The 23609-nt window shown below is 43.9% G+C and overlaps 1 protein-coding gene and 1 pseudogene across 1 annotated transcript; both read left to right on the plus strand.

Moving 5' to 3' along the window:
- LOC135213390 (oocyte zinc finger protein XlCOF6-like) overlaps positions 1-23609 on the plus strand; it is a 119691-nt pseudogene that overhangs the window by 27291 nt on the left and 68791 nt on the right.
- On the plus strand, positions 12123-12710 carry LOC135213389 (early growth response factor homolog 1-like). The gene has a single exon (XM_064247366.1). The coding sequence runs from the start codon at positions 12123-12125 to the stop codon at positions 12708-12710; it is 588 nt and encodes a 195-aa protein (XP_064103436.1).

Genomic DNA, 23609 nt, shown 5'->3' on the forward strand with positions numbered 1-23609 from the left:
GACAGGACTTTGACATCATACCACTTAATAAGGTGACTTGGGACATCTCCAAACCGCATATGATTTTCACCTCTGACTTTCGGTTTTGTGACGCCAGGGCAATATATCCCGAAAATAACCATTTTTCAAATTCTATCTCCTCCCTTGATATTTAATATTAAGACCTGGGAATTACTACCATATATTAGACCTGATGTCGACCTCCAATCAAATGGAGAGTTTTTTTCTATAAGTCATTTTTTTGCTAGATATGAATTTTTCAATATGGTAAAAAAATAAACCCTATAAATCACGAGAAAAAATTTATAAAAAAAAGACGAAACAAAAATTGGAAAAAAGGGCTCTATTTGATTGTTCTATAATGTCTTTCTGAGTTATATACCAAATTCCAATGTTATAGCTTCAAAACTAAGTGAGGAGATAGATTTTGAAGGTCAATAAGTATAGTTTTGAGATACGGGCGTTCAATGTTTTCCTTCGTATTTCTATAAAGACAGTGTTAATAAATAATGATTATTATGAATGTATATTTCTTTTTTGTGTATTAATAAACCAAAACTATTTTATTTATCATAATTTAATCATAAATGATGATCCCTTTGCTCATATATCGTAGCCTGGGGCACTGCTTGAGGCAAGATGGGGCACTCCTTCCTACGTAACCCCCTCTCTCCCCTTCACTAACTCGGCTTATTACAGCGAATTTTCTTCTGTATGTTAGCGAGATGTTTTCCTTGTATTTTCCTCTTTGGCATGATGACATTCTTGCCGAAACAAAGATAAACAAACGTAAATGCAAGAGAATGTCAAAGGTGAAACTCGAAGGTGTACTCTCTTTTTACAAAGACAATTTAATAAATCATGATTATTATGAATTTCATATTCCATTTTGGGTATTAAAAAACCGAAACTATGTTATTTATCATAAATGAAGATCTCTTTGCTCAAAGATCGTAGCCTTGGGCACAGTGTGACGTGTGCTGTCAGGCAAGAAGGGGGCGTTACTAGACAACCCTCCCCTCTCTCTTCACTAACTACGCGTATATTATGATATTCTGTAATAATACTTGAGCGATTTTTCTTTGTCTGTATGTTAGCGAGATGTTTTCCTTGTCTTTTCCTCGTTGGCATGATGAACTTCTTGCCGAAACATACATAAACATACGTAAAAGCAAGCGAATGTCACGAGGTGAAACTCGAACGTGTACTCTACTTGACGTCTATGATCCAACTGATTCATGCTTGAACCAGATACTCACTTCAGACGCTTCTTCGAGCCACGGAATCTCTACAGATGCCATTTCTCACAATTTCTTTGCCAATAATTATCAAAATTTACGATAACAGAAGAAATATTGCATTTTCTTGTACGGATGAATGTTTTAGGCTTATTGAGTTATGTTTACTAATTACCCTGTAACTACAAAAGTAAGAGGAATTTTGACGAAATATTTCGTATACGTAATCTCAATTGCCATATGAAGCTCCATGAATTTTTTCACGACTTTGCATTTTTCGCCCTATACCACCATATATAGGGGTTCTGGCCGGCCCCCTTAAGTCAATTTGTCACTCCAGAATAGGATTGATGTGGCACAGTAGAAGTACAATTTGGTTTTTACCCGCTCACTACCCTAAGTATACAGAATTGTGTTTGGAAACAGTAAAGCCCTTAATCCACTACCAGTAGTGGGTAGTCTTTTCCTGGACCGAAAAAAGAGCAATTCTTTATGCTCTTTTGTTTAAATCCCTGGTTTTAATATTCTGGGGAGCGTGAAGGTACAAATTTTGTATAGGAGCATACCTTTATATTGTAAAGGTATTTTTTTAATTTTGGGACTGTGTTATTTATAGGGCTTTTGAACCCAGCCACAGGGGTCCTTCATACTGCTTGTGTTTCATTTTGGCTGAATCGAAGCGGTTTTCTCTGCAAGGCTGCTCTTTGCTGCCTGTGTATGAGAGCCTTGCTCCCTGAATGGAATCCAACTTCTGGTGGTAATAAAATCCACCAAGGATTCCAGATCAGTGAGAATGTTTGGGATATCATGCAAAAAACCTTTAGCTTGAATGCCTGAGTGGATTTTTGTTTAGCTGCACTAGCCACCATCCTCTTCTTAGTGTGGGAATCAGCTAACTTTAACAGTAGGTAATGTTAGAAATCAGAAAGGATTGATATTTGTGTCCGACTGTGGGGAATAACCGTTCGGTCCTTAGCTTCATTCGAAGCTTTATCTATTTTTCTTAATAAATTAAAAGTAAATAACTTAATGCTACTTAGTATAGTAACTATTAGCGTTAATGATAAGTAAAATGAATAATAAAATTAAACTTATGAATTAAATTACTTAAACTAGTAATTGCCTAATAGGCCTTAAGTTCGCGCGTCGGCGTGTATATGTACCTGTCAAAGGTAAGAAGTAAATTACCTCGGAGGTTACCACAGCCACGGCGAACAGTTACAATAAGAGTTACTCACTAGCAAGGCCGGCATCTACATTATAATAGGAAATTAACCCTGAACAAAACTGAACGTTGTAACTCCAAGACAACGACAATTTTGGAATACGTCAACGTCAACATTTGTGATAAGTGCTTTACATTATTGTGTATCTTTGGCCATGTCTAGGGAAAAAGGTAATGTACGGCAATGTCACAAAGTTTTATTAGTGGATCTACTATTTAATGTAAGTTGTTTTGGTTGTTAAATAATTGTTTTGTTTATTAAATATAAGTAAGATTGAAATTAAAATAAATTCCAGGAGTAAGATTCAGCTCAAATAATATAAGTTTTCATAATAAAATTTATTATTTGGATACTGACCTACTGTTAAAGTAGACCCACCCCAGCCTGCCCACAACTTAGTGGGCTGTCAAGGAGAATTCTGACAAGAGCTAAAACATTCGAACATGCTGATGGAGAACAGGTAAACTAGACAGTCATCCGGGAAGCCATTCAGTTTTTTGTTTGAATGCTGACTCGCCTAATTGGCGGGGAGATATAGCTAACTTAAACAGTAGGTAAGTATCCAAATAAGGGATTTTGACGAAGGAAAAATCTATTTCTGGGCGAGGGTTCGTGTCGCCCAGTGAAATAATCCTTAAGTTCATTATTTCTAAGGTAAATGATGCTAACATATACCAGAGAAAAAGCAAATTCAGGAGGATGTCAGTATGACTGACTCGCTCACCCTAAATAAAAAGAGGGCGTCGGTATGGTATCTGGGGCGAGTGAGACCACAACCATGAACCTCTTGCCATTTAGAATTCTCCCACACCAAAATCCCCCTCCTGAGAGAAGCCACCACAGGCGGAGGCGGCAACTACTACTACTACGCCACGCACACGCCGACTGTCGCGCCTCTGGTGGTCATTCTTGTCGTTAGATGCCAATCTTGGGCTGCAGGGCATAGGGGGGGATTTCACTGGGCGACACGAACCCTCACCCAAAAATAGATTTTTCCTTCGTCAAAATCCCTTTTCTGGGCTCAGTTCGTGTCGCTGCGTGAAATAGTACCAGAGAAATAGCACAAGATTGAATAGCAAAAGAGGAAGGTCTCAATGAAACTAAGAAGTAAAACAAACAAATATAAATTATTGAGAGCTTACAAGTTATCATACAGAAAAGTTAACTTAAAATAAATAAACCAGGCTTATAGTTAACTTAGAATTAAACTTATACTAGGATTGATAACTTATCTATGTTAGTGAGTTACAAGTTATATGGGAAAATTACTCACTAAGTACAAAATTATACTCAAAATTGAAACATTAATCAAGTAGGTGTGCTACCCTAGCATAAAAATAAGGGGAACAACACCAATCAGAAACATCATAATATACAACAAAGTTGTGGGTGCCCCTAGCAAAAAAATAAGGGACACACCACCATAATCATTATCATAAGCAGCTAAGGCTAAAGGACCATATAGAGCATAATGGTAGGTTAGGGGAAATATCAGTTGAGGCCGGTAGAAAGGAGATCTGGATCTTCAACTACAACTACTGTGCAGTGTCAGGGGAAACTATGTTTCCCGCTGCTACTGCTGAAAATTTTAGAGATTCCAAGGACTTTAGATAGTGACGCTTGAAAACTGTCGGCTATTTCCAGCCAGTATACTTTTTTAAATCGTCAAAGTTCATATGCTGGAAATAATTAATAGAGGTGGCTACTGCCCTGATGTCATGGGCTTTAGGGAATGATTCAGGGTTTGCTTGTTTAATGAAGTAAAGGATCTGCTGCCTAATGCCTTTTACTGATATAGTGCCACCTTTTTCCCTCATAAAGAGGGGGCCTGAGGACCTAGAGGATGTCCTAGACAGAAAGGCTCGTAAGGTCATCACTGGACAAAGAGAAGGGTCTTGAGGAAGAGGGATGACTTTCCAAGGGGCCCATCTCATTAAAGGATCCTCATTTTTTGCCAGAAAACTACGATCTGGGGAAAGCAAAACCTCTCCTGAAGGGAGGAATTCTACATGTCCTGCATCTCTGGAAAGAGCCGACAGTTCTGAAATTCTAGCTCCTGAGTCCAGACTCAGTAAGAAAAGCGTCTTCCTTAGTAGCGTTATGAATGAACAAGAAGAGTTGTCAGTGTCTGAAGCCAGTTTGAGGACATCATTCAAAAACCATGATACTGAACTAGGCCTTTCAGAAGGTCTAAGTCTAGCACAAGCTTTAGGAATAGACGTAAAATAAGAGTCTGTTAAGTCTATTTGAAAACCCAATTGAAAGATTTTCTTTAAAGCTGATTTATTAGTGGTAATAGTGCTAGCTGCTAATCCTTTTTCAAATAAAGATCTGAAGAAGGATATAGCTGAATTAACTGTCATGGTTGTGGTGTTTGTTTCCCTTAGGAAAGATGCTAACTTTTTAACAGCAGCATCATCTGTCTCAAAGTTGACTCTCTCTTATCTGATTCTAAGAAAAGAATATTCTGAGGATCGATATTTGCATCTTTTTTAGCCGCAAACTTCATGAAGTCCATAAAGTTAGGGTTTTGAGAATTCCTGAGGAAGCGAACACAGTCCTCATTTGTACTGACTGAGATAGTTTGGGATTGGGAATCCGTCGAGGTTGAAGACCCAATTCCAGAAGCAGAGGGTACCAGTTGCTCTTGGGCCAGTCCGGGGCTACTAGAGCTACTTGTCCCTTGAAAGTCCTGAGTTTGTTCAGTACTTTCAAAAGAAGATTCACTGGAGGAAAGATGTATATCTTCTTCCACTGATTCCAGTCTATGGACAAGGCATCTATGGCATATGCCAGAGGGTCCAGGTTGGAGGCCACATAGCAAGGTAGCTTGCGGTTCGCTTGAGATGCGAAAAGATCTACTTGGAGACCCAGAACACTCCGGCGTATCCACTGGAACGACTTGTTGTCCAGGGACCACTCTGATTCTAGGGGAACTGATCGAGACAGGGCGTCTGCTATCACGTTCCTCACTCCCGCCAGGTGGGTGGAGGATAGATGCCATTTGTACTTGTTTGCTAGGGAAAAAATGGCTATCATGACATGGTTCACATGTTTTGATTTGGATCCTCCCCTGTTGATGCAGTGTACCACTACTGCACTGTCCAAGACCAGTTTTACATGAGAGTTTCTTTGCTGGAAGAAGCCTCTTCAAGGTGAGAAATACTGCCATGGCTTCCAATACGTTTATATGGAGCTGGCGGAACTGGGGTGACCAAGTTCCTTGAACTTTCTTGAATTGAGAATATCCTCCCTACCCGCTTAGTGAGACGTCTGTGTGAATGGTCAACGCCGGGGGAGGATATTGAAGAGGAACTGACTTGGACAGGTTCTTTGTCTCTGCCCATAGATGGAGATGATTGCGAAGAATCTGCGGGATTACTGACAACTTGTCCCGAGATTTGACATTTGCTCTTGAGCGCCAAACTCGGTTTATGTCTTTCAGTCTTGCTTTCAACAGAACATCTGTTACCGACGCAAATTGGAGTGAACCTAGGATCCTTTCCTGGTTTCTCCTTGATGCTCATTTGTTCTTGAGGAATTGCCTTACTGACTTGGCTATTTCTTTCCTTTTGGCCACAGGAATTGACAGATTATGGTGGGAGGTCAAGTTCCGCCAATGAATGCCGAGCCATTGAAAACGAGACTCCGGAGTGAGCCTGTCGAGGTACGCTACTACCATTATCCCTTGTGATCTCAGTTGTTGTACCACTACTTCCGCTATTTTTGTGAATACCCTGGGGGGCTACGTTCAGCCCACGAAGGGCATCACTTTGAAAGAGAATGCCTGGTCTCCAGCTTGAAGCCTAGGTATGGGCGAAAGTGTCTCGCAATTGGGATATGATAGTATGCGTCTGTTAGATCGATAGAGGTGGTGACGGCCCCATGGGGAAGTAAGGTCAGCACCTGCGAGATGGTCAGCATTTTGAACTTGTCACAACGAATGAATAAGTTTAGCCGGGACAAGTTAAGATTTATTCTTTTTTTGATGAGGCCTTTCTTTTGGCACGATGATAAGCGTTTCCCCCCTGAAACCTTTTAATGCTTGATTCCGACCCAACGCCTTTCTGGAGCTCCTCTGCGTAATCTGCCAATTCCTTTGATGGTAGCTGAAGGAATGACTTGGGTGGAGGGGGACCTTTGATCCAACTCCACCCCAGCCCTTTGGACACAATGCTCTGTGCCCAGCTGCTGAACCCCCACCTGTGGCGGAAGAGGAACAGCTCCCTCCTACCTGGGAGATCTCACTGCTGTTGTGCGGGGTGAGCTCTGCATCCTCCACGGAAGTGCTTACCTCTGTTGGTAGCTCTTCCTGCACCTCGCTGCCAAAAGGCACCTCTAGCCCTGCTTCCCCTAGCGAACCTGTTGAAGGTTTGAAAAGCTTTGCCTTCAAACACTGGGTTGAATGCCGGGGAAACAGCGTAAGAGGTCGAGGGCTGACCTTGTGGGGACAACAGGAGAATAGGTTGGCTTTGTCCCTTTGCTGCTGCCGGTTGTCCTGGCTGAGAAACCGGAACTGCCTGTACAAAGTGTTGCTGCTGTTGTTTCTGGTAGGGCTGGAACCTCTTCGTTTTCTTTAACTTCTTAGTAGAAGAGGAAAGGTTCTTGGGTTTCCTCTTACTAGAGAGACCCCAACGAGCTCTGAGGCTTTGGTTAAGCCTCGTCGCTTCGTGTTGGACCTCGTTAACTACTGATTCTGAGAGGAGGTCCGCCCCCCAGATATTGGAGGAAAGCAACTTATTCGGTTCGTGACGAATTGTTGCTTCCTGAAGGACATGCTTCCGGCAGTTCCTTCTTGCCAATGCAAACTGGTACAGGTCAGCTTGTACGGTTTGCGTCTGTGACTTGGCTAGGAGCTTAAATAAAGGCTCCGTACCATAAGTCAGAGCAGCCACTTCCGTCATAACCAGAGTGTTCAGTGTCCTGCCCAGTCTGGTTCTCGCCTCAAATTCTGCTTGAATGAGGCTGTCCGGCAACCTGGGTAACCTCTCACCGTAAAAGTGGCCGGTAGGTTTTCCCACAAATCACCAAAAGCAGGGAAGAGTGGAGACGTAGGGTCTGATTCCCTTAGCTGAGGAAGGGGTTCATCTTTTATAACAGCCTGCAAGGTGCTTTCAGCTATCTTGGTCGTAAAGGGGGAGTGGTGCTCCTCCTCTGTGCAAAGATAGTGAAGGGACTCTTGAATGCCTGAAGTCTGGTATTTTGTGCAGTCCCCAATCCTCCAGGCAATGTAACCATTCCCTTTGAGCCTGATCCCAGCTATACAAAACTGTCTCTCTGGGAATCTTGTCCTCTCTATTTAAGGCTGTCTCTGTCAGCCTAGCGTAACCCATGAAAGGAGGCTGTAAGCCGGCTGGATGGAACTCGAAGTCCTCGATCCTTCGAGTTCCATCGTCCCGGGATTGATATCATGCCCGCCTTGTAGGGCGCATAGGCTGCTACCCTCCAAGGATTATTCATAGAGAAGGAAGGAAGGGTGTTATAATCTGGCAACTGAGCAAGTCCACTCCTGCTACCGGGGAGTTGGACTAAGGTGCTTGGTTCAGGCCTGCCAGACGATTCTCCTGGTCGGACATTCGTTCAGTAAGGTTCTGAATTGATTGTCCCGACTGGTTTAGCGAAGTGGAGATTTGGGCGAACATTTGTTCGAATCTCGTGCTCATCGATCCAACCAAATCTCCTACTTGCTGCATGACTCCTGCCGAAAATGCAGCAGGATTGAAGGTACCAGATGTACTGGCCCCGGCAGGAGTCACCGGAGGAGTTACAGTAGCAGCAGGAGAAGGTACTGGCTCGACGGAAGCGCGGGCCTTCTCCTTAGAGGACTTACCTCTCGACCCTTTCGCGTGCGAAGAAGAAGAGGACTTCGCTTTCTCTGCTCCGGGATGGGAAGCCGGAGACTTACGAGAGGTTGAAGAAGATGACATCTTTTTGGACGACGTCTTCTGAAGGGTCTTCTGCTCTCTGTGCCCCTTGACTTTGGGGACTACAGATGCAGCAGGCGTACTAGTAGGGATCTCAGATCCCGTAAAGCCTTGGAAGGAGGAAGATGAAGGGACAGGGGAAGAAGATCCAGAGGCACCCAAGGGAAGCCCTTGGGCGCCCAACAAACCTACCTCAACTAATAAATCCTCAGCACCTACCGTCATTGGCTCTAAATTAAGGTCTAAGGTTGCTACGTCCGCCATGATGTCCTGGCCTCCTCCTTCGATTAGGGCTTGTTCCACCTGTTGCTGTATGCTCGCGATTGTTGGAGCTGCCGCAGTGGGGTCCACATACCCCGTCGACTTCCCGCCTGGGAAGATCAGGACAGCCAACTTCTTATCCAACATGTACGGCTGTCCCTTCGGCGCATTTTTGCCGAAGCCTCCCACCCAGGCCCGCAGGGTAGCCGACGCGACTTCCTTGACGGCGGCAGCCTGGAAAAGAGGGTCATTGTAATCCTTACAACGAAGCCCCGAGGACGGATCATTAACAATGATAAATATGACCATATTAGAATTAAGACTAAGATATGTGACAGTATATGCCATGTAAGGAACGAACCTGACACCGGTATATACTTACTCCGTCCAAAAACTGGCTCACCAAGTCGTAACAGATGGTACAAGCCTCGTGATGCCAGACGATCAGCTCGTTGTGGCGGGTAGCGCAGGGAGCGTGTCCTACAGACCTCATGTCCACAGGGGTCTTGGAGGACAGCGTTGCACCCCGCCTCCTGACAGTTAGTAGCCTGTAAGTGAAAAGATACATAAGTATCAATGTTATACACTCACAGGGCTACTGTGATACTCCGTTGCATGCCGGAGTAGCTTAAAGTTATTGGGCATAATCCACCCCTGAACTCCTTGTGGAAGAAGGTCTATGACCTAATAAACTGGTTGGGAACTTCGGTGTACACCGGAGGGAAGAGTATGATCCAACCAGATGTTTTCATACACCCATAATGAGTTTCAAGGAGTAGTACACCACGCCGGAGAACGGGAGAGGATGCCCTCTACTTAAACTAGAAAAATTTATTTACATTAATAGTGGAGCGTGTAGCTCCGCCATAACCTAGAGGAGCGCCCGGATAGCAAGCAAGCGCTCCGCCGGATGACGCAGGGGATACATGAAATAGGGAAAGCATGTAGGACCAACTGATATTGTTCCCACTCCGCCAGCTACCCCCCCGACAACCGAAGGTACACCCGGATAGCTAGCAGGTGCTCCATCCGCTGACGAAAGGGTAAACAACAGGAGAGGAGGGAGAGAAATCAGGCCCAAGGTACGCCGGAGAAGAACCGAAGTGACCGGAGGGGGGGTGGCCAACCCCCGCTCCCGACCACGCCGGAGCTCCCCCAGAGCCCGAGGAGAGAACATCCGGCCCACCAGTGCTCTCAGCTGTCCCAAACTCCCGTGACTCCCTTGACTGGGGGGAGAGGGGAGAGGTGCTCGGATGGTTGCCATAGCGACCGTAAGCGAGCCAGGACAGACCCCCCCCTTCTGCCCGGGAGGGAGGGAAGGGGACTGGGACTAGGGTGACCAGAGACACCACGCGATCACATGTGGACCAGAGGTGATAATGCAACAAAACCGACTAGACCACGTGGGCTAGAGAGGACCAAGGGGCAATAATGCAACAAAACAGTAGATAGACCGAGATCTAATGCAACAAAGCCGCCTAGGATAAACTGGTCGCCCTAAACGCTAAAACCCAACTAATACAATAAAAATGATAAATATAAATAAAACATTTACATTGAAAAAAAAATAAAAAGGAGAGGAGGGAAAAGAGGGATACACGAGTGAGAGAGAAAGAGATATCCAGGAGAAGAAGGCTAAGTCCCGAAGGAAAAACAAGCCGAACCTACTCAGAAGCTAGCCTTAGCCGACACGTAAAAAAGGAGGGCAATAGCCAGGATGCGGACCAGAAGAAAATAAAATAATCACTCTAGCGCCTACCCACCTAGACAAAGAAACATGCATGCATGAACTAAGATCAAAGGTATAGGTTTGAATTCCCTAAATACGATGTAAAAGATAATAGGAACTAGTGTAGCACGTGACAAAACCCATGAAAGGTAAAATTCTGAGAAAGATGTCTCGTATAGGGGACCGAGAAATCTAACCGAAACACGAGGCGAGCCGTGGCCGCCATGTGCCAGACCAGGTGACCATTTCAGACCTAAAAAACGGTAATAAAGGATCCCTGGCTGACAAAACTAAATCCAAACCTTTCGGGTTACTTAACTTAGCTGCGGCGATAGCTGCTCGTTCCATGGTTGAAGTAAATCCAACGAAATAACACAAAAGCAGAGTAAAAATGGGCACGTGCTACCTAGATAAGCTAATGAAAAAGGATGACCACCAGAGGCGCGACAGTCGGCATGGTGCGTGGCGTAGTAGTAGTAGTTGCCGCCTCCCGCCTGTGGGTCGGCTCTCTCAGGAGGGGGATTTTGGTGTGGGAGAATTCTAAATGGCAAGAGGTTCGTGGTAGTGGTCTCACTCGCCCCAGATACCATACCAACGCCCTCTTTTTATTTAGGGTGAGCGAGTCAGTCATACTGACATCCTCCTGAATTTGCTTTTTCTCTGGTATATGTTAGCATCATTTACCTTAGAAATAATGAACTTAAGGATTATTTCACGCAGCGACACGAACTGAGCCCAGAAAATAAATGTTATTTTGAAAATTTATATAATTGCAAAGGGAAGTCGGGAGGAAGAGACGTCATGGCCCCCACACTTCTGTATGGCGGTTGCTAGCAGGGATAGTTGTCAGCAGAATTACTGAACTGTTTTTTTTCCTCCATTATGGAACAGCTACAGCTATTAGGACAGGATTGAGGGGAAAAGTAAGATGGCCGAAAGAAGGAAGGAAGGAAGGGCTGCCACAAAGAACCCTGTTAAATAATACCTTCATTGTAGTACGGTGTGATGTGCACTTAGGGCAGCACTAACCCCTAACTGAAAATGTATTTAGAATCAAAATGTTGACAGTAATATTTATACAGTGAAACAATCCACAATACCTTCTTTTAATTGGGAGATGGCTCTCATCAGTTTGTAAATTAAGGTTATTATTATTATAGTGCAAATATGATCATATTTTCAACTTATATCATGTCGTCTTCTTTTCTGCAAATCAAATTTATTCTCTTTTTCATTTCAGATTCTTACTTGGGTGACGCATGGAATCTCGCGAGCGAGATCCTGACGTGTAAATCTATGAAGACTGAATGTTGAAATGGGTAAGATTTAATGCTACAAAATTAATGTTAAAATACTATTATGTCTCTGACGAATGGATGTTGCATTTGACATTACTGAACATTACCCAGTTTGAAAATGCCTTTGTCTGTCCTTTGATTTGTCATGGAAGATTGATTCAGGAGATTAGCATTATTTTAATGGCAGAGAATCATAAAAGCTGATGACAGGGAGAGTGAGGGTAACAGGACTCTGTTTTTGACAAACCCACAGAAGATTGATGTATACATAGACTTTCTAACTTAATGGTTTTACTTTACGTAATGTTGATTACGAGAAGACAGTTTAATCATGGAAATTTGTGAAAGCTAATGACAGAGAGTAAGTGTAACAGGTCTCTGTTTTAAACAATTTGGAGAAGGAGAAGGACTTCCAGCACATTATTTTGGGCAGCCCACTCTTGAAGATGGAATTGGGAGGTCATGTAAAGTTGTCTTCAATCAAACAGGAAAATGAAGCTGTGGAAGATGACCTACCTGCGGTCGATGCCGCCGACAGCTTGGAATTCATGGAACCTTGCGTGGAAATCAAGGCAGAGCCGGAGGCTCAGCCAGAATTCATAGATCCTGATAAGATCGATGTGAAGTATCCATGCACGGCCTCAGTCAAACTTGAGAAAGATCCACTAAGCTGCGACGAAGAGTATGCTAAGGAGATTAAGGAAGGAGATGATGACGTACAGACGAACGAGACTCCAAAGGACATTCCCGAGATACCCTTTGTCTCATGCGGGGAACTGCTAGAACCAGAATGGCCTTCGGAAAGCCGTGGAAATGCAGACAGAGGCAGAGACCCAGCACTTGCCGGGAAGAAGGTGTTCACCTGCTCCGTGTGCCAGCACCGTTCCACCGGCTTCAGCCACTTCGAGATCCACATGAGGACCTACACGGGCGAGAAGCCCTTCTCCTGCACCGAATGCAACCGCAGCTTCTCATTTTCGCACATTCTGAGGAGACAGATGAAGGTCCACCACATCATAGAATCTAATAAGTAAGGTTTAATTTCAAACTCGAGCAAAAACTAACAATTTAATAATAAAAGAACACCATGATTTACACAGTTACTGTTAGTCCAGGTTACCGCATGAAACAAGGAATCACTCAAACACTTCTGCAGGCCACAAATACCAAAATTAAATAACCTTAAATATAATAAATGTTCACACAAAATTTATAAAAGAACACGAATACATTACAACAATATGTAGGATAAGACGTCAAATAGGTGGTTGGAAGAAAACCTAAAGAAGGCATGGCCAGCAAAAGCACTCTGGAAACAGGGTAACTAAAAGGTTCATTCAAGAGATCTCAAACAGAGGTACAGTAAAATTGCACTGTACATTACTACCAGATCAAATAATACTAGCTATATACAAAAATACAGTACCAGTGTGGCAGATGGGTGACACTGCGTTGAGGAACCCCCTTAGAGAAACAGCGAAAGAGATTGGCACTAGAACACTACCCCGAGGAATCCCCCTGGAAGAGCTCCCTCGGGGTAGCATAGATAAGGATGCAAGTGGCGAGGGCTATCGGCCTATTAACTGCTGGATAAAAAGCATCTTTTCCTTACGGAATGGAATGTGCAGAATCCAGGTCATAGGTCAAATGCTGTGACCTATGATGAATTTGTCCTACGAGATCATTCGTCGCTGAAAGGGAAATCGACATGAATAGAAAGGTTTGAAAGGTGTAACAGGAGGAAAACTCCTCTCAATTTCAACATGAAACAAAGAGTGGGAAAGTTAAATTAATCACTTAATAAAGAGAATATTGGAGGGTCTACTTTGTTAATTACTGAACAAAGATTTGGGTTGAGTAGGGCCACCTAAGTGACAGCAGGCGTCCAAAAAAGTAGTTAAATAATTAATTACTTAAATAAGTGGTTTGAGAAACATTCAAATTTGGGATAGATTATTTTTATTAAGTAATTAAGTGACTTGAATTTTATTCAGTCGGCTTCTCAATATTTTTATCCCTGTGTAATATTATTCATAGCATTTTTCTGTAATAATTTAATGTAATTTGTAATTCTAAGCTTAATTTAAATGTAATTTTTTATTCACTTATAAAATTGTAAGTGAAAATGTTAATAATTCTTTTCATTATCCGTCTGCTTCCCCCAGTAAGTGTCCTTTTTTCTCTCTCTCTCCTTACGTAAACCCTGCTTATAAATAAGCAGTTCAAGGCTCTCCCTACCTACCCTCTGCTGGTAGTTAATGTCCTTGTCTGAAAGTAAAACTAAATGGCTCTGTAAAGGATGTAGGGTTTTATTTGTGTTGAAGAACAAATAAAGAACCATTTTGGCAACGAACGACATTAATCTGGACTTCTCTAGTAAGACAGGAGTAGGTCTAGTAACAAGGCATTGGCTACGTAGCCAATGACATTTAGATGTAACACTACACAAGAACAGATAATAACAGAAGCTATGTCAAATCTACATTCAAATGTTCTTCAGGCTTGATATAGCTGATATGTTATGATGTATTTCAGCTCAAATCTTGATAAATTGTGTATTTTATACTTGTATCGGCCTCGTGCAACTTACTGCTGCATCCCTGTAGACAAACTATCGACCTAATTATTGAATGTTGTCCTACAAGGGACCCCTCCCTCCATGCCCCCATGGTCCAAATACAAGGGAGTCCATACCCGGGTTACGCCAGTGCTCTTCAAATATATTCACCAAAAATGATTTATTTCCTGGGTTACAATGCATGTTCTAGGTGTATGATGCCAAACCAATGGTAGAAATAAGCCTCCAACTACAAAAGTCCTACAAAAGTCCTACAAATAATACAAACCATAGAAATCCTACAGATACTACAAATCCTAAAAGTACTACAAATCATAGAAATCCTTCAATAAAAATAACTACAAGTGAAGTTAGAGTAATAATTATAAATTGAATTATTGACTCAATTCGCAGAAGAAAAACCAAGTGAACCAATGAAAACAATTTAATACTATAACAAAAAATAATAATATCAATTTGGAAAAAATAAAAATGAAGTAATATGAACAATTTTGTGACAAATAAATAAAACTTATTACTAACATAAAAAATATAGTAAATTTGACAAAAAAAAAAAATTTTTTAATATACTAGCAAGCTGGGTTTTTTTTAATTATGCCATTTTTAAATGCTACAATTATAATTATATAAAAATATGATATATATAACAAGAGTAGAGGTTGGAATGATAATGTGACTGACTGAGAGTCTTAATTAAAATCCAATAACTTCAGTAGGGTTTTTCGCCATTGGTGACTATACCTCTTATAGTAAGCAATGTGTTAATAGTGTCTCCACGTATACCCGGCGTGTAAGCCGGAGAGTGTTGTGCAACAGCAGATATTCTAATATTCTTTCTGCTCCAATCAGTGCCTTAGAAATCTTTCAAATCACAGCTTCTCGAGGCCTATTGGTCCTGGGAAATGGGTAAAAGAATGCAGTGTATGTGTTAGTGCTTGACCCCTCCCTTACCGCAAAAATGTCACCCGACCAACCTCCAACCGTTGCGCAAGTGACCCTGGCACCTACCGGTGCCTGTGCCCCTTACACAAGTTCCGTACTCGCGAACAATTGTCTTTTCTTTATTCAATACCAATCGAACCGTTCCGACGTCGAGTCCGCTATACAATCTGTCAGCGATGCCTTCTCCGATGAGGAAATCAACGTTGCATATACGAAATGCAAAGATCTGACACCAGAGAGCATTCTCAAGGAGCGATCCGCGAAGAACTTGTCCTCTCACAAAAAAATATCGTATATCACTAAGTGGCTAAGGACCTGCTCGGTGGAAATATACGCCGATGACCCTTACAACCTGCCTCCAAAGGGCCCTGCTGACCTAAGCCTACCTGCGGTGTACCACACTGCAGAAAATGCCTTCAAAACAGTAAATCTCTCTCAGAAATAATTGGAAAAAAACTCTGAAAAATTGAGGAGACAAATGATAATTTATCAAGAATCTGGGACGTGATCAAAGGACTACAGGAATCCCTAAACAGTCTTAAAAACAGTGAAACAAATAACCTCACACGGATCTGGGATGCGATCAAAGGAGTGCAAGGATCGATAGACAATCGCACAGATAGCCACCAGACTCCTACGAATGCGGCATCCAGTTTTTTCCTCGCCTCCCAGCAACACGGAAGTGCCCCGTTCCGAGGGGACTGTTGACCCCCAAACCTCTTCTCCCTCCCCAGTGCCTCCGGTGGAAGATATATCCCCGGTGATGATTACTAGCCCTCGTAATCCTCCCCACCCTATCTCTCCCCCCCAACCCCCCATTGTAGATGCAGATGAAACTGATCATGAGGGGTCTGGCGGCTGGCAGATACAAACAAGCAGAAAGAAGAGAAGAACTTCCCGTTTGGCCGCTGGACCGGAGCCCAACATTCGTGTTTCACCTCACCCGACACCTGAGAAGAGATGCCACGTAGTAATTCACAATCTGCGCTCATCGGTGACGCTGGATGCCATAGTGGAGAGAGTCAAGTTTCTCACTGGCTCTGACCACTCATCTCTCACGAAATCCCATGCAGGATTAAACATAAAGTGGCTTACAGGATTACCTGCCTATTTCAACACCTCGACGTTCTTAAAGGCGAGAATTTCGGTCCTAATATATTAGTTTCAAGATACAGACTAATCCGGGATCAACCACCCCCAGGGGAACTTACTGACACTCCAACCAGGGTCATTTCCACCGCAAATGCCAGCCAACCCCCCACGGCGAGTGACTGCCACTCCCCCTGGCTAACCCCCCATCCACCCAAATGATCAGCGCATTCATCTCCCATCTTCGTGAGTAGTCATGGATACATTAAACATAATCTCTTGGAATATCTTTGGCCTCAAGCGGAACATTCCTCTTCTAAACATGTTCTGCAAAAACTTCAAAGGCATTATTGCACTGCAAGAAACGCTCCTCTGGCCACATGACCTTGCCATATGCGATTCAATTCATGAAGACTACAGAACCTTCTCGACTTCATCGATGCAAGTTTACAGATCAAATCCTAGCCGGTCGCCCGAAAAGGAGGCCTTTCTTTCCTGTGGCACAAATCGTTAGACAATACGATAAAGGTGATGACCTACAGGAGTGACAGATTGCTGGGGCTTCAAGTGACAGTAGGGAACTCGATTATCCTAATTATTAATGTTTATATGCCATGGGAAAATAACAATAATTTTGATCATTACTGCATGATCCTAGGGGAATTACACAGTATTATTCATGATTCTCCTGCTGATCATATTTGTATAATCGGGGACCTTAATTCTCACCCCACAAAACAATTTTATAATGAACTTACACGCTTCTGTCAAAATCATGCTCTCCAAATTAGCGATGTAATGCTCCTCCTCCTCCTCCTATTCATATGTACATAATAGAGCGGACGCTATTACAACTTCCTGGCTGGACCACTGCATCACATCTCCACAACTTCATGATTCTATTATGACCTGCAATATTCGCTATGATCTTGCAACGGGCTACGATCACATCCCATTACAGGTGTCATTCAGTACCCCAACCCTCCCTACCGTGAACCCCTAACTGATCGACCACCAGTGGTAAACTGGGATTTTAAAAACCAACAGAAAACCAGAGACTTTAGGGCGACCACGGAAACCAGGTTGCGGTCAATAGTTCAACCGGCAGACGCCTTACTTTGTACTAACACAAATTGTAGAAATGACCACCACAAGAGGGATCTGAATGAATTCTATTCGACATAATCTCCGCTTTGCTTGCTTCGGGCAGGACTGCCTACAGATTTCGTCAAGGTAATTCTCGTAATATACCTGGATGGAATGACTTGGTTAAAGATCTGTATACATACTCACGAGAAATGTTTTTACTGTGGAGGCAAAATGGTAGCCCCAGGGAAGGGCACACTGCATTGCTAATGAGACAGGCGAGAGCGCAGTTCAAACTTGCTCTTAAGCACTGCAGGCTAAATGAAAAAACAACTAAGAGCCGATGCAACTGTTCTAGAAACTTAGAATCTGTGATTATCCTCATCTTGGAAAGATATCCAGTCTTTAAATCCCAAAACTAAAAAGCTATCACAGAGAGTAGGGGAAGCAGTCGGAGACGAAGCTATTGCAAGTATGTGGGGCGATCACTTCAACAATATCCTGAATTGCATAAATGATCAAGATTCCCGAAGGGATGTAGATAACCTCCTTACTGACAACATTCAATTTCATTTTGCAGACCGTATTACGCCAGGTAACATCAGCGATGCCATAAACAGCCTACCTAATAATAAATCGCCCGGCTGTGATGGTCTTCCTGCAGAGGCCTTCAAACTCTGCCATCCGATAATTTACATTTTGCTAGCTGCCCTATTCAATGCGTGCATAATTCACCGGTTTCTTCCAGACTCCCTACTCTTAGTTCACTTGATACCATTAATCAAAAACAAGCTAAAGGATGCAGCTGACCCTGGCAACTAGCGGCCGATTGCAATCACAACGATCGCATCGAAGATACTTGAGTCTGTTCTTCTAGTTAGACTTCTCCCCTTTTTACACACCACTGACAACCAGTTCGGGTTTAAAGCAAACCACTCAACCGACACCTGCATCTACATACTGAAAGAATTGCTTAATTACTACCTATCATCAGCCTCTCCTATTTTCCTTTGTTTGTAGATGTGAGAAAAGCATTTGACAGAGTAAACTACCTGAAGCTCTTCCTGAAGCTGCATAAAAGGGGCAAACCCCTGTACCTAATTGGCATTTTACATTGCTGGTTCTCCACACAGCAATTCTGTGTCAAATGGGGTAACGTGTTATCTTACACCTTCGGCTCCCTAAACGGGCTCCGGCAAGGGGGCATTCTCTCTCCTTACCTGTTTAATACGTACACAGATGACTTGAATGTCAAACTGAACTCGCTCCCAATCGATGCACCGTCAATGAAACAACTATAAACAACCTCTGTTACGCCGACGATATGGTTCTGATTCCCCATCAGTGCAAGGTCTCCAACGACTCATCGACACTTGCCGCCAATATGCAGAGGAATTTGATATAATCTACAACGAAACCAAGACCCAGTGTATGTCGCTGCTCCCGATATCGCTTAAGCATATTGCAGAACCTCAAATTTTCCTCGGAAACCATCGGCTGGAATTTGTGCACGAATTTCCGTATTTGGGTCACATTATCACCGACGACCTAAAAGATACGGCAGACATTGACAGAGGCGTCGTAAACTATGTGCAGCTGGCAACATGATTGCAAGGAGGTTTGCCTTCTGTCACCGAGACGTGAAACTGCTTCTATTCCGCTCGTACTGCTACAGTATCTATGGGTGTTCCCTCTGGACGAACTATACCAAGAGACCTTGAGACGCATCACTGTTGTGCACAATGACATTCTGAGACGCCTCACAAACACTCCCCGCTACCACTCCGCCACACAGATGTTCATTGAAAACCACCTGGACAATTTAAAAATCATTGTTAGGCGAACAATGTCCAGTCTGGTAACCCGAGTGAGAACAGCAGCAACTCGCTCATACAAAGCATCCTAAGGAGTGAAGCAAGAAGAAGATCTAAATTGTGGGAAAGATGGGAAAATGAGGCCTTTGTCCCTAAAGGACTTAATCTCTGTATTGGCAAGATGTCATCTGCAGTTTTTGTCATTATTACATTTATAGCTGATATTTTAATTTTTCATTATTACTGTGATTCCTATCAAGTTAAAGTTTTATTTACATTTAATTTATGTATTAAGCCCTCTGGACCTGACTACTGTAACCACCTAAGGTCTCTAGTTGAAATTTGAGTTATATAATATGTGCACCAACTGTTATTACTCGCAATGCATTTTTTTTTTCTCACCAATATTATTACTGTTATTACCAGTATGATGATTACTAGCTTTTATGCTACCTCAGCTATATTATGGATAAGTGCCGATTATTCATTTTCTTTTTCTATTTTATCATATCTCATGTATCTAGATTGTGTATGTTACTGTCTGTATCTTGTATACTCAATGTATATGGCCCCGAGCTGAAATAAAACATATTATTATTATTATTATTATAGTACATTTTATTACAAATTTACAGAAAGAAGTAGATTCATCAACATGAATGCCTTTGACATAACCTGTTTCCAATGTTGGATTTTCAAGATATTAATGAAAAAAAATTAAAACCTACTGAAAAGCAAAAACAAAAAAAAATAATTGTTTTATACATTCAACTTCCCTGCCAGATATATACTTAGCTATAGACTCCGTCGTCCCCGACAGAAATTCAAATTTCGCAGCACACGCTACCGGTAGGTCAGGTGATCTACCGCCCTGCCTTGGGTGGCAGGACTAGGAACCATTCCCGTTTTCTAATCAGATTTCTTCTGTCGCCCGGACCATCAACATTGTTGTTGGTTCCTCTTGACTGGATTTTCTTTTTTCACCGGCAATTGATCTTCTTGACCGACTTTTGGTGACGTATCTGGATTGTTGGATTGGCATACGCTTTTGTGGACTGTTTTGTGGACTTGCTTTGGATTTTTCTTAAAAATGTCTGACACTGGAATGGTTGTGAGACGTTGTGTGAATGTAGGCTGTAAGGTGAGGTTGCCGAAAGCTTCGGTAGACCCTCACACCGTATGCAAGGGTTGCAGGGAGTATGAATGTTCTTTCACTAATACTTGCAAGGAATGTGAGAATTTGAGTGAGAGAGAATGGAAGAATCTAACTACTTATTTGAAAAAGTTAGAGAGAGAAAGAGTGAGGAAAGTTCTTCTAGAAGTTTGAGTAGTTCTAGATCGAATGAACTAGTTCCTAGTTTGGGATCTTCCCCTCTTGTAAGAATTGCTACTTCTCCTTCCTTTTCAGCCTCTTCACCTATCGCAGATCCTGTAGATTCGGCAAAAGAACTTGCGGATCTAAAAGCAGCCTTCAAGATCATGGAAAACAAAATGGCTGCTCTGCAAGGTAAGGCTAGTGATATTACAGTGGACAGTGATGTGAGTGTCCCCAGTGTAGTGGAGGGGGCATCTGGTCGGCTCCACAACGCTCCCAGGTCTAGACCTCTTCCAAGCTCACATCCCCAGAGGAGAAGGAATGTCAAAAACCGTAAGGGGAAGGGTTGTGTGGAGAATCCCCACCGATCAGGTGTCCCTTCGGCAGGTTCTGTGACACCCCAGACTGCCAGGGATCGCTATTGTAAAAGCGTCCTGCGTGAGTGTTTGTCATCGTCGGGGTCTTCGTCTCCTAGACGTGATTGGAGGGATTCGGATCGCTCGCGACCACTGAAGAGGAGTTGGAAGGCTCCGACTATTGACTCGAGCCCGGAATGCTTCCCTGAGGAGTCTCCTTCGGAGGTTAAGAGGGCAAAAAGAGCCATATTGTCACCCGTAGTTAGAAGGAGTCAGGAGGTGGAGCCCATGGACTCCTCCCCTCCTCCTTCTCCTCCTCCCGAAGAGGATAAAGAGGAGGTTACTAAAAGATTTGTAGTTTCCATGCAGGAACAGATATCGTCTTTGGTAGGAGTGCTTTCAAAATAGCCTCCTCGAAGGAAAGACACTTCCCTTCCCATCAAGAGGTCCTCCAGACGTGTGGAGGTACCTGCCGTCAGGATCGATGCTCCTACTAGAAGTGAGGCTCCTAGTAAGAGCGAGGAGTCAACCAAACGTAAGGAGTCATCCAAGCGCAAGACTCTTATCAGTTGCGAGGAGCTGATCAGGCGTCTGGCTCCAGCCAGGAGTGAAGAGTCACCCAGGAGGCAGGAGCCAAGAGCCAGGAGCGAGGAGTCTCCCAGGAGGCAGGAGCCAAGAGCCAGGAGTGAGGAGTCACCCATCCAGGAGGCAGGAGCCAGGAGGCAGGAGCCAGGAGTCAGGAGGCAGGAGGCAGGAGTCAGGAGGCAGGAGTCATCAGTCAGGAGGCAGGAGTCAGGAGTCAGGAGGCAGGAGTCAGGAGTCAAGAGCCAGGAGGCAGGAGTCGGAATTCTTCCATGAGGCAAGATCCGAATAGACTCGTATCTGGAATCGATGACTCTTCTCCAGACAGAAGCACCTCTCCTTCGGATCGTAGGAGGTCTTGGAAAGACTCTTCCTCCAAATGAGAATTTCACTTATATAACTTACCCGGTGGTTACATATAGCTATCGTCTCCTGACGTCACGGCAGAATTTGAAATTCGCGGTAGCGCTAATGGTTTGACAGGTGATCCCTCTACTCCCGCCCTCTACCGGGTACCGGGAACCATTCCAACAATAAATCAGAAGTTTCCTGCCGTCGGAACCGGTAACACGGTTCCTCTGCTGGTTGGAATTTGGATTTGATCATCTTGGTTTTCTCCTTTTGGTGATGTACCTTGAGTTTACTGATCTTTTTGCTAGCGCTATAGTTATTTTGGTTTTGATATTGTTGTCCTTTTTAGGAATTATTTTGAATTCTTCACGATGTCTGACACCGGCTCTGTTCAGTATAGGGTGTGTAGTAGTGGGTGTAAGACTAGACTTCTTAAAGCTTCACTTGATCCTCATTCTACTTGTGTTAGTTTGTATGGGTACGTTGAATGTTCTTTTGAGAATACGTGTGAAGAATGTAAGTCTCTAACATCTCAGGAGTGGAAGGCACTGGAAAGTATATGAGAAAGTTAGAAAAAGATAGAATCAGAAAGGCTTCACAGAGATCTTCTTCTAAGTTAGTGAGTAGCCAGGATATTCCTCTGAATTCTGTTAATCCTGTTCCTATTAACCCCGTAGTGGTTGCTCCTGCCCTCGAATCTGTATCTCTCGATCCCGATCCCGTGTCAGTATTACGAGCCGATATGGACTCGAAATTTGTCTCTTTCCTCACCACTATGCAGAAAATGGGTGAGACAGTGCAAGAAGTGGTAGTTAAGTGTGATAAATTACTTAGTGCAAGTGTAGTGGAGGAGGTAGGTTGTTCGGCCCGCAATTCGTTCTCCTAGGTCCTAGGCCCCTGTCAAACTCCCCAGATCCTGGGAGGAGCATGCCGAAAACCGAAGGGAGGCGAGCGGGATCTGCTCCCGGAGCAGCCGCCCCCTCAAGCAATCCTGTAGCCGTATCCCAGGATAGCTGTCGCTCACCATTGGAAAGGTGTTGCGAGGAAGTGTTTTTCGTCAAGCGACTCTAGTTCAGATGTTTTCCTCTTATAGAGGTTGGCGTAATAAGACTTCTAGACCGCTGAAAAGGTCGCGCGAGTTTTGCCTGCTGCGGTTCCCAAGAAGGTGGCGGCTGCCGAACCTTCTTGTAGTTTTTGGGAGGAGCCTGAAGCTTTTTCTCCGGCGGTTTCGATTTATCGCCCTTCTCTCATAGAAGTGGAGAAGCCGAACATGCACACTCCTTCGGAGCCTTCTCCAGAGCCTCCTCAAGCGCATAACTCCTGCGGCTCCAGACGTGTTTGTGGATCATCCTTCTACGCCTCCCGCGCCTTGTACGTCGGTGGATCCTCAACCTTCGGTGTTTGAACAGATGAATGCCAAGTTAGGCAGTATCTTGGAGCTTTTTGGCAAGTCTCTTTCGTCCCCGAATGCGCTCCTGACCGCCTTACATCTTCCGCAGACTACTGTGCAGTCCTCTTCGCAGGCTCCTTTGCAGTCGCCTCTTCAGGCTCAGACTCTCCATGTGACTCCTCTTCAGACGCCACTGCAGGCGCCTGGTTGGACTCCTTTCCTGACTCCGTCTATGGCGCCACGTCAGGCTCTCGCTCGAGCGCCACCTCAGCCGCCAGCTCAGCCCCGCCAGCGCGGATCTGCCAGCTCAGCCGCCAACGCAGCCGCCAGCTCAGACCGCCCGGATTTCGTCTCAGTACAGGCTCAGACGTCTTCTCCTGCTTTCTCACACCCTCCTCAGACGCATCAGGGTGTAACTTCGCCGAACAGG

This window comes from Macrobrachium nipponense, chromosome 42 (genome assembly GCF_015104395.2).
Source record: "Macrobrachium nipponense isolate FS-2020 chromosome 42, ASM1510439v2, whole genome shotgun sequence".
Lineage (NCBI taxonomy): Eukaryota > Metazoa > Arthropoda > Malacostraca > Decapoda > Palaemonidae > Macrobrachium > Macrobrachium nipponense.

Bases quoted from the DNA above. Each gene is read 5' to 3' on its own strand.
- LOC135213389 (XM_064247366.1), top strand. From the start codon at position 12,123: ATGGAATTGGGAGGTCATGTAAAGTTGTCTTCAATCAAACAGGAAAAT.